Here is a 12,393-nt window from a genome sequence, read left to right as displayed (position 1 = left end):
AAACTGAAAGGTCTGAAGGAAGATAAGTCACCTGGACCAGATGGTTTACACCTTAGTGTTCTGAAAGAGGTGGCTGAAGGAATTGTGCAGGCATTATTAATGATCTTTCATGAATCAATGGATTTTGGCATGGTTCTGGAGGACTGAAAAATTGCAAATGTCACTCCACTTGTCAAGAAGGGAGGGAGGCAGAAGAAAGGAAACTATAGGGCAGTTAGCCTGACCTTAGTGGTGGGGCAGATGTTTGAGTCAATTATTGATGATGTGGTTCTGGGGTACTTAGACACACTTGGTAAAATAGGCCAAAGTCAGCATGGTTTCCTCAAGGTAAAATCTTGCCTGACAAATCTGTTTGAATTCATTAAGGAAATAATAAGCAGGATAGACAAAGGAATAGGCCAAAGTCAGCATGGTTTCCTCAAGGTAAAATCTTGCCTGACAAATCTGTTTGAATTCATTAAGGAAATAATAAGCAGGATAGACAAAGGAGAATCGGTGGATGTTATCGACTTCACCGCACCTTGTTCCCATTCCAACCTCACTCCTTCCGAACGCTTTGCTCTCCACTCCCTCCGCACTAAACCTAACCTTACTATAAAGCTGATAAGGGGGGTGTTGTTGTTGTCTGGTGCACTGACCTCTACCTTGCTGAGTCACAGCGACAACTCGCGGATACCTCCTCTTGTTTACCCCTCAATCGTGACCCCACTAAGGAGCATCAGGCCATTGTCTCCCACACCACCACCGACTTTATCCGCTCAGGGGATCTCCCATCCACCGCTACCAACCTTATAGTTCCCACACCCCGCACTTCCCGTTTCTACCTCCTACCCAAGATCCACAAACCTGCCTGTCCTGGTAGACCCATTGTCTCAGCTTGCTCCTGCCCCACCAAACTCATTTCTGCATACCTCGACACTGTTTTATCCCCCCTTGTTCAATCCTTGTTCGTGACACCTCTCATGTTTTGAAATTTTTTGATGATTTTATGTTCCCTGGCCCCCACCAGGAAGGTCTCAAAGCTCTCCGCTTCCTTTTGGATTCCAGACCTAACCAGTTCCCCTCTACCACCACTCTGCTCCGTCTAGTGGAATTAGTCCTTACTCTTAATAATTTCTCCTTTGGCTCCTCCCACTTCCTCCAAACTAAAGGTGTAGTCATGGGCACCCGTACGGGTCCCAGCTATGCCTGCCTTTTTGTTGGCTTTGTGGAACAATCCATGTTCCAAGCCTATACTGGAAACTGTCCCCCACTTTTCCTTCGCTACATCGACGACTGCATTGGCGCTGCTTCCTGCATTCATGCTGAGCTTGTTGACTTCATTGGCTTTGCCTCCAACTTTCACCCTGCCCTCAAGTTTACCTGGTCCATTTCTGACACCTCCCTCCCCTTTCTGGATCTTTCAGTCTCTATCTCTGGAGACAGCTACTGATGTCTACTATAAGCCTACGGACTCTCACTGCTACCTGGACCATTCCTCTTCTCACCCTGTCTCTTGCAAAAATGCCATCCCCTTCTTGCAGTTCCTCCGTCTCCGCCGCATCTGCTCTCAGGATGAGGCTTTTCATTCTAGGACGAGGGAGATGTCCTCCTTTTTTAAAGAAAGGGGCTTCCCTTCCTCCACCATCAACTCTGCTCTCAAACGCATCTCTCCTATTTCACGCACATCCGCTCTCACTCCATCCTCCCGCCACCCCACTAGGAATAGGGTTCCCCTTGTCCTCACCTACCACCCCACCAACCTCCGGGTCCAACATATAATTCTCCGCAACTTCTGCCACCTCCAACGGGATCTCACCACCAAGCACATCATTCCCTCCCTCCCTCCATTTCTGCTTTCTGCAGGGATCACTCCCTACGCGACTCCCTTGTCCATTCGTCCCCCCCATCCCACCGATCTCCCTCCTGGCACTTATCCTTGTAAGCGGAACAAGTGCTACACATGCCCTTACACTTCCTCCCTCACCAACATTCAGGGCCCCAGACAGTCCTTCCAGGTGAGGCAACACTTCACCTGTGAGTCGGCTGGGGTGATATACTGCGTCCGGTGCTCCCGATGCGGCCTTCTATAGGTGAGACCCGACGCAGGCTGGGAGACCGTTACGCAGAACACCTACGCTCTGTCCACCAGAGAAAGCGGGATCTCCCAGTGGCTGCACATTTTAATTCCATGTCCCATTCCCATTCTGATATGTCTATCCATGGCCTCCTCTACTGTAAAGATGAAACCACACTCAGGTTGGAGGAACAACACCTTATTTTCAGTTAGTCCTGATGAAGGGTTTCGGCCCGAAACATTGACTGTACCTCTTCCTATAGATACTGCCTGGCCTGTTGCGTTCCCCAGCAATTTTTATGTGTGTTGCTTGAAATTCCAGCATCTGCAGATTTCTTTGTGGATGTTATCTACTTGGATTTTCAGAAGGCCTTTGACAAAGTGCCACACATGAAGCCGTTTAACCATAAGAGCCCATTGTATTACAGGAAAGATACCAGCCTGGATAAAGCATTGGTTGATTGGCAAGAGGCAAGAGTGGGGATATAGGGAGCCTTCTCGGATTGGCTGCTGGTGACTAGTGGTGTTCCACAGGGATCTCTGTTGGGACCACTTCTTTTTACATTGTATGTCTATGATTTGGATGACAGAATTGATGGCTTTGTGTTCAAATTTATGGGCGATACAATTCAAAGATAGGTCAAGCAGCAGGTAGTTTTGGGAAGCAGGGAGGCTGCAGAAGGTCTTGGACAGGTTCGAAGATTGGGCAAAGAAGTGGCAAATGGAATACAGTGTCGGGAAGTGTATGATCATGCAGTTTGGTAGAAGAAATAAAAGCATAACCTATTTTCTAAATGGGATGGTAGGAATTCAAAAATCAGAGGTCTCAAGGGACTTGGGAGACCTTGTGCAAGATTCCCTAAAGGTTAATTTGCAGGCCGATTTGGTGGTCAGGAAGGCAAATGCAATGTTAGCATTCATTTTGAGAAGCAAAGATGTAATGTTGAGGCTTTATAAGGCACTGGTGAAGCTTCACTTGGAGTATTATGAGCAGTTTTGGGCCTTTTATTTAAAAGGATGAGCTGACATTGGAAGGGTTCAAAGGAGGTTCACAAGAATGATCCCAGGAATGAAAGGCTTATTGTATGAGGAGCGATTGATGGCTCTGGGCCTGTACTCACTAGAATTCAGAAGAATGAGGGGTCACCTCATTGAAACCTATCGAATGCTGAAAGGCCAAAAGAGTGGATGTGGAGAGGAACTTACTTAGCCAAAGAGTGACGAACCTGTGGAATTTGTTGCCACAAGTGGCGATGCATGTCAGGTCATTGGGTGTATTTAAGGCGGAGGTTGATAGGTTCTTGATTAGTCATGCCGTGATAGGTTACAAGGAGAAGGCCGAAGAATGGGGTTGAGTGGGAAATGGATCAGCCACAATGAAATGGCGGAGCAGGCTCAATGTGCTAAATGGACTAATTCTCCTCTTGTATCTTATGGTGTTAAGAGTTAGTCTGAGGTTGCTAGGGCAGCATGGCTTGAAGGACCAGAATGGTCTGCCTTGTGCTGTATCACCAAATAAACAAACAAGTAACTTCCTGAACCTGAAGTATATAAAGTAACCAGAGATATAGACAGGATAGTGGAAGACTTCTCTCCTTTGGTGAAGGGGTTGAGGAGCAGAGATCACAAAGAGAAAAGTAATTAGGAGGAGAATTAGTGATATATGGAAAAGTTGTTTTTACACAGAATATGGTAGGAATCTGATGCTCTGCTTATGAACATGGTGTGAGCATGTTCCACTGTTACCTGTAAGTGGGAATAGAATAAATACAAGGTGAAGGAAAAATTTAAATGTTATGAGGAAATGTTTGGCAAGGTTAGTTGTCCAAAGAGCTGGTACAGACATGCTCAGCCACATTGTCTACTCCTGTGCTGTAACTATTCGATAATTATATGGTTCTATTACTGCTGCACAATGTACTTCTCTACTTTTGGTTAATAATAATGTGTTCTTAGATTAAATTTACTGAGTAGGGGTGCACAGAGTGCTTAACACCATCTTGTCTGATATGCATTCTTCCATTAGGATACATTTGAGGAAGAAGATGATGAGGATGATGATTATTTGTCCACACAAGATCTGATTCTAATCAAGGATGATATTTTATCACTGCTAAAAAATTTCCTGCGATTGCTCTCCACTTTCCCTTTGAAGGAGAAACCTGATAGTGCACACCATGTTCTCCAGGTAAAGATAATGGTTGTGGTTCCAGTACTTTGAATTAAATCCACAAGATAATCTGCAGATGGAATCCAGAGTAACAGTCAAAGTTTTGGTCCAAGACCCTTCATCCATCATAGCCTAATGAAGGGTCTTGGCCTGAAATGTCGACTGTTTATTCCCCTCTATAGATGCAGCCTGACCAGCAGAGTTCCTCCAGCATTTTGGGGGTGTCACTTTGAATTGAAATGTCATTTATACTTTGTAATGCTTCCTGTATTCTTTATTATTTACTAATTTTAACTTAATTGTTTCTGATTAAATAGTTGTTTGCCAGAGGTTTGTTTTTATCCATGTATCATTGTGTACCATCGCCAAATGATTGAATGTTAACCAAGTCCCGTGTTTCAACTTCTCATGTACAGCAAGCATGTTCTATTATAATCATACTATTTTATTTATTGAATGAATATTGTTCCTCAAATGTTTTTTGTAACCAAAAGACAAAGGAGCAGATTGAGGCCATTCAGCCCATCGAGCCTACTCCATCATTCCACTATGGCTGATTTATTATCCCTCTCAATCCCATTCTCCTGCCTTCTCTTAGTCACTTTTGACAGCCTTCTTAAACAAGAACCTATCAACCTCTGCTTTAAATGTACCCAGTGACTTGGCATCTACAGCCGCCTGTGGCAACAAATTCCACAGATTTGCCATTCTTTGGCTAAGGAAGTTCCTCCTCATTTCCATTCTAAAAAGAACATCCTTGTATGCTGAGGTTAGTATCCAGTAAGTTTCTTCTTCCTCTTAACAACACACATCAAAGTTGCTGGTGAACGCAGCAGGCCAGGCAGCATCTCTAGGAAGAGGTACAGTCGACATTTCGGGCTGAGACCCTTCGTCAGGACTAACTGAAGGAAGAGCTAGTAAGAGATTTGAAAGTTGGAGGGGGAGGGGGAGATCCAAAATGATAGGAGAAGACAGGAGGGGGAGGGATGGAGCCAAGAGCTGGACAGGTGATTGGCCAAAGGGATATAAGAGGATCATGGGACAGATCTGTGTCGGGAGATCGTTTCGCTGAACACCTACGCTCTGTCCGCCAGAGAAAGCAGGATCTCCCAGTGGCCACACATTTTAATTCCACGTCCCATTCCCATTCTGATATATCTATCCACGGCCTCCTCTACTGTCAAGATGAAGCCACACTCAGATTGGAGGAACAACACCTTATATTCCGTCTGGGTAGCCTCCAACCTGATGGCATGAACATTGACTTCTCAAACTTCTGTTAATGCCCCACCTCCCCCTCATACCCCATCCATTATTTATTTATATACACACATTCTTTCGCTCTCTCTCCTCTTTCTCCCTCTGTCCCTCTGACTATACTCCTTGCCCATCCTCTGGGTTTTTTCCCCCCCTCTCCCTTTTCCTTCTCCCTGGGCCTCCTGTCCCGTGATCCTCTCATATTCCTTTTGCCAATCACCTGTCCAGCTCTTGGCTACATCCCTCCCCCTCCTGTCTTCTCCTATCATTTCAGATCTCCCACTCCCCCTCCCACTTTCAAATCTCTCACTATCTCTTCTTTCAGTTAGTCCTGACGAAGGGTCTTGGCCCGAAAAGTCGACTGTACCTCTTCCTAGAGATGCTGCCTGGCCTGCTGCGTTCACCAGCAACTTTGATGTGTGCTGCTTGAATTTCCAGCATCTGCAGAATTCCTCGTGTTTGCTTTCTTCTTCCTCTTTCTTTTTTTCATTCCTCGTCTGTTAGGGCACAGTTAGAGCAGTGAGAATGGCTGCAGGTGCTGTATTTTGTTCTGTGTCTAAGATGAGGAGTTCTGAGGGACATACAGCCTCCCAGATAACCACATCAAACCAGGTGTACCGAGCTGCAGCTTGATGACCTTCAGCTTTTACGGGAGACTGATGAAGTGATAGCTAGGAGCTACGGAGCAGTAGTCACCCCTAGGTTATAGGAGGTAGGTAACTGGGTGACTGTCAGGAGAAGGAAGGGAAAGGGGTAGCCAGTACAGAGTACTCCTGGGGCCATTCCCCTCAATTATAAGACCATAAGATATAGGAACAGAAGGAGACTATACAGTCCATCAAGTCTGCTCTGCCATTCAATCATGGGCTGATGCAATTTCCAGTCATCCCCACTCCCCTGCCTTCTCCCCACACCCTTTGATGCCCTGGCTAATCAAGAACCTATCTATCTATCTCTGCCTTAAATGCACCCAATGACTTGGCCTCCACACCCGCTTGTGGCAACAAGTTCCACAGATTTACCACCCTCTGACTAAAGTAATTTCTCTGCATTTCTGTTCTAAATGGACGTCCTTCAACCCTGAAGTCGTGCCCTCTTGTCCTAGACTCCCCTACCATGGGAAATAACTTTGCCCTATATCTAATCTGTTCAGGCCTTTTAACATTCAGAATATTTCTATGAGATTTCCCCCCCTCCCCCCCCCCATTCTCCTGAACTCCAGGGAATACAGCCCAAGAGCTGCCACATGTTCCTCATATGGTAACCCTTTCATTTCTGGAATCATTCTCGTGAATCTTCTCTGAACCCTCTCCAATGTCAGTATATCCTTTCTAAAATAAGGAGCCCAAAACTGCACATGATACCCCATGTGGTCTCACGATTGCTTTATGGAGCCTCAACATCACATCCCTGCTCTTATATTCTATACCTCCAGAAATGAATGCCAACATTGCATTCACTTTCTTCACCACCAACTCAACCTGGAGGTTAACCTTTGGGTATCCTGCACAAGGATTCTTGAGTCCCTTTGCATTTCTGCATTTTGAATTCTCTCCCCATCTAAATAATAGTCTGCCCATTTATTTCTTCTACCAAAGTGCATGAGCATACACTTTCCAACATTGTATTTCATTTCTCTGCAGGCTCTCTGTTTCCTCAGCACTACCCGCACCTCCACCTATCTTTGTATCATCAGCAAATTTAGCCACAAATCCATTAATCCCGTAGTCCAAATCATTGGCATACTTCATAAAAAGCAGCGGTCCCAATACAGACCCCTGTGGAACTCCACTGGTAACCAGCAGCCAGCCAGAATAGGATCCCTTTATTCCCACTCTCTGTTCTCTGCCAATCAGCCAATGCTCCACCCATGCTAGTAACACTATAAGTATGTTGTTTTGGATACTGTTGAGGGGGACAACCTACTGGGGGGAGCCGCAGTCACCAGGTTTCTGGTGCTGTGGCTCAGAAGAGAACAGAGGTGATAGGAGATTCCATAGTCAGAGGAATAGAGACAACATTCTGTAGACATGACAGAGACATCCGGGTGGTATGTTGTCTCCCAGGTGCCAGGGTCAGGGATGTCTCAGATCGGGTCCACGGTATTCTAAAGGGGGAGGGTGAGCATACTGGCATCAATGTCCTAGGTAGGAAAGGTGAGGAGGTCCTAAAGAGAGATTTTAGGGAGCAAGGTAGAAAGCTGAAAAGTAGGACCTCCAGGGTAGGAATCTCTGGATTGCTGCCCGTGTCACATGCCAGTGAGGACAAGAATAGGATGATGTGGCAGATGAATGCGTGGTTGAGGAACTGACATGCGGATGGCAGGGTTTCAGATTTATAGATCATTGAGGACAGGTTTGCTTGAGCAGGAAGGTTTAAACTAATGTGGCGGGTGGGTGGGAAGTGGAGTGATGGGGTTGTTGGTTTACAGAGTAAGTGCATAGTGAGACTGCTAGGAAGCAGATGCTGATAATAGGGCAAAATTGTAGTCATTTGGATGAGTTGCAATGTAAAAGACAGACAAAATAGAAAAGGATGAATACAGGGCCGAGGGTATTATATTTGAAGTTACGTCATATACGGATAAGATAGATGAATTTGTAGCACATTTACAGATCGGCATGTATGATGTTGTGGGCATCACTGAACCATGGCTGAAAGAAGAATATAGCTGGGAGCTTAATGGCCAAGGATCAAAAACAGAGGCAGGTTGGCAGAGGGGCTGGTGTGACTGATGGTAAAAAATGAAATCAAATTAGAAAGAGGTGACAGAGGATCAGAAGCTACAGAATCTGTGTGGGTGGAGCTCAGGAATTGCAAGGGTGAAAAGACCCCTTTTGGGAGGTATATACAGTAGTAAAGATGTGGTCTATAAATTAGAATGGGGGATAGAAAATGCATATCAAAGGGGCAGTGTTACAATAGTCATGAAAGATTTCAATATGCAGGTAGATTGGAAAAATCAGGTTGGTGCTGGATCCCTGGAGGGGGAATTTGTAGAATGCCTTTGAGGTCATTTTTTGTGTAGCTCGTGGTTGAGCGCACTGGGTTATCAGCTATTCTGGATTGGGAGTTGTGCAATGAACCAGAATTGATTAAAAGAGCTCAACGTAAAGGAACACTTGGGTGTCAGTGATCATAGTATGATAGAATTCACCCTGCATTTTGAGAAAGAGAAGTTAAAGTCAGATGTATCAGTACTAGAGTGTAGTAAAGGCAATTACAGAGGCATGAGAGAGGAGCTGTAAAGAAGTTAAATATGTCATATGAAGGTATGGTAGCCAATAATAAATATTAGTTTGGAGATTTTGAGTTTGTGAGTTTTATTTATTTTTCTTTTTCGTGCTGTGGAGGGGCAGTTGATGTCTTTTCTTTCAACGACTCCCATGGTCTTTCTGAATTTCATGGCTATCTGGAGAAGACAATTATCAGAGTTGTATTGTACATGCATACTTTGACACTAAAATGGACCTTTGAGCTTTTAAAGAGGATACCAGGAGCTTCTTTCGATGTATAAAGTCTAAAGAGAGGCAAGTGTCGATATTGAGCTGCTGGAAAATGATGCTGGAGAGGTAGTAATGGGGGACAAGTAAATGGTGGATGAACTGAATAAGTATTTTGCATCAGTCTTCACCGTGGAAAACACCAGCAGTTGGCTGGAAGTTCGAGAGTGTCAGGGGGCAGAGGTGTGTGAAGCTGCCATTACGAGGGAGAAGATTCTTGGGAAACTGAAAGCTCTGAAGTTAGATAAGTCATCTGGACCAGAAAGTCTACATCCTTGGGTTCTGAAGAGATTGTGGAGGCATTAGTAATGATCTTTCAAGAATCAGTTGATTCTGGAATGGTTCTGGGAAACTGGAAAGCTGCAAATGTCACTCCACTCTTCAAGAAGGGAGAGAGGCAGAAGAAAGGAAAAAGCCTAGTTAACCCGACCAAAGTGGTTGGGAAGATGTTGGCGTTGATCGTTAAAGATGTAGTTTTGGGGTACTTGGAGTCACATGATAAAATAGGCTGTAGTCATTGTGGTTTCCTTGAGCAAAAATCTTGCATGGCAAATCTGTTGGAGTTCTTTGAAGAAACAGACAGAAGAATCGGTTGATGTTTCAGAAGCCCGTTGGTAAGGTGGCACACATGAGGCTGCTTAACAAGATAAGAACCCAAGGAATTGCAAGAAAGATACCAGCATGGATAGAACAGTGGCTGATTGGCAGGAAGCAATGAGTGGGAACAAAGGGAGTCTTTTCTGTTTGGCTGCTGGGAACTAATGGTTTGGGGTTGGTGTTGGGAGCACTTTGTTTTACATTGTATGTCAATGATTTGGATGACAGAACTGATGGATTTGTAGCCAAGTTTGTGGACAATACAAATATGGGTGGAGGGGCAGGTAGTTTTGCGGAAGCAGAAAGGCTACAGAAGGACTTAAAAGACCATAAGACAAAGGAGCAGAAGTAGGCCATTCGGCCCATCGAGTCTGCTCCGCCATTTTATCATGAGCTGATCCATTTTATCCTATTTAGTCCCACTGCCCCGCCTTCTCACCATAACCTTTGATGCCCTGGCTACTCAGATACCTATCAATCTCTGCCTTAAATACACCCAATGACTTGGCCTCCACTGCTGCCTGTGGCAACAAATTCCATAGATTCACCACCCTCTGACTGAAAATTTTTTTTCGCATTTCTGTTCTGAAGTCATGCCTTCTCGTACTAGACTCCCCCGTCATGGGAAACAACTTTGCCACATCCACTCTGTCCATGCCTTTTAACATTCGAAATGTTTCTATGAGGTCTCCCCTCATTCTTCTAAACTCCAAGGTATACAGTCCAAGAGCGGACAAACGTTCCTCATATGTTAACCCTCCCATTCCCGGAATCATTCCAGTGAATCTTCTCTGTACCCTCTCCAACGTCAGCACATCCTTTCTTAAATAAGGAGACCAAAACTGCCCACAGTACTCCAAGTGAGGTCTGACCAGCGCCTTATAGAGCCTCAACATCACATCCCTGCTCCTATACTCTATTCCTCTAGAAATGAATGCCAACATTGCATTCGCCTTCTTCACTACCAACTCAACCTGGAGGTTAACCTTAAGGGAGTCCTGTACGAGGACTCCCAAGTCCCGTTGCATCTCAGAACTTTGAATTCTTTCCCCATTTAAATAATAGTCTGCCCGTTTATTTTTTCTGCCAAAGTGCATAACCATACACTTTCCAACATTGTACTTCATTTGCCACTTCTCTGCCCATTCTTCCAATCTATCCAAGTCTCTCTGCAGACTCTCCGTTTCCTCAGCACTACCGGCCCCTCCACCTATCTTCGTATCGTCAGCAAACTTAGCCACAAAGCCATCTATTCCATAATCCAAATCGTTGATGTACAATGTAAAAAGAAGCGGCCCCAACACTGATCCCTGTGGAACACCACTGGTAACCGGCAGCCAACCAGAATAGGATCCCTTTATTCCCACTCTCTGTTTCCTGCCAATCAGCCAACGCTCTATCCACGTACGTAACTTTCCTGTAATTTCATGGGCTCTTATCTTGTTAAGCAGCCTCGTGTGGCACCTTGTCAAAGGCCTTCTGAAAATCCAAATATACAACATCCACTGCATCTCCCTTGTCTAGCCTACTGGTAATTTCCTCAAAAAATTGTAATAGGTTTGTCAGGCAGGATTTTCCTTTAAGGAATCCATGCTGAGTTCTGCCTATCTTGTCATATGCCTCCAGGTACTCTGTAACCTCATCCTTGACAATCGACTCCAACAACTTCCCAACCACCGACGTCAAGCTAACAGGTCTATAATTTCCTTTTTGCTTCCTTGCCCCCTTCTTAAATAGCGGAGTGACATTTGCAATCTTCCAGTCTTCCGGAACCATGCCAGAATCTATCGACTTTTGAAAGATCGTCGCTAATGCCTCCGCAATCTCTACAGCTACTTCCTTCAGAACACGAGGGTGCATTCCATCTGGTCCAAGAGATTTATCGACCTTTAGCCTATTCAGCTTCCTGAGTACTTTCTCTGTCGTAATTGTGACTGCGCACACTTCTCTTCCCTGCCACCCTTGAGTGTCCGGTATCCTGCTGTCTTCCTCAGTGAAGACTGATGCAAAATACTTGTTCAGTTCCTCTGCCATCTCCTCATCTCCCATTACAATTTCTCCAGTGTCATTTTCTATCGGCCCTATATCTACTCTCACCTGTCTTTTACTCTTTATATACTTGAAAAACCTTTTAGTATCCTCTTTGATATTATTTGCTAGTTTCCTTTCATAGTTAATCTTTTCTCTCTTAATGACCTTCTTGGTTTCCTTTTGTGAGGTTTTAAAGACTTCCCAATCCTCTGTCTTCCCACTAATTTTTGCTTCCTTGTATGCCCTCTCCTTAGCTTTAACTTTGGCTTTGACTTCTCTTGTCAACCACGGTTGCATCCTTTTTCCACTTGAAAATTTCTTCTTTTTTGGAATATACCTGTCTTGCACATTCCTCATTTCTCGCATAAACTCCAGCCACTGTTGCTCTGCCATCTTTCCTGCCAGTGTCTCCTTCCAGTCAACTTTGGCCAGTTCCTCTCTCATGCCACTGTAGTTTCCTTTACTCCACTGAAACACCAACACATCAGATTTCGGCTTCTCTTTTTCTAATTTCACAGTGAACTCAATCATGTTATGATCACTGTCTCCTAAGGGTTCCTTCACCTCAATCTCTCCAATCACCTCCGGTTCATTACACAATACCCAATCCAGTACAGCCCATCCCCTAGTGGGCTCAACAACAAGCTGTTCTAAAAAGCCATCTCGCAGACATTCTACAAATTCTCTCTCTTGAGATCCAGTGCCGACCTGATTTTTCCAATCTACTTGCATGTTAAAATCCCCCACGATTATCATAACACTGCCCTTCTGACAAGCCT

At 44.8% G+C, this 12,393-nt stretch overlaps 1 protein-coding gene across 2 annotated transcripts in view; it reads left to right on the top strand.

The window, feature by feature from the left end:
• The window catches only part of ncapd3 (non-SMC condensin II complex, subunit D3), a 228,092-nt gene that overhangs the window by 27,472 nt on the left and 188,227 nt on the right, over positions 1–12,393 (top strand). For both annotated transcript variants that reach the window (XM_063038384.1, XM_063038385.1), the window contains exon 5: positions 4,083–4,244. In XM_063038384.1, coding sequence (XP_062894454.1) covers positions 4,083–4,244 — 162 coding nt within the window. The remainder of the gene's footprint in view (positions 1–4,082; positions 4,245–12,393) is intronic.

The sequence above is a fragment of the Mobula hypostoma genome, chromosome X2 (assembly GCF_963921235.1).
Source record: "Mobula hypostoma chromosome X2, sMobHyp1.1, whole genome shotgun sequence".
NCBI lineage: Eukaryota > Metazoa > Chordata > Chondrichthyes > Myliobatiformes > Myliobatidae > Mobula > Mobula hypostoma.
Note: the sequence above shows the minus strand (reverse complement) of the source record. Positions and strands in the feature narration are given on the sequence as shown.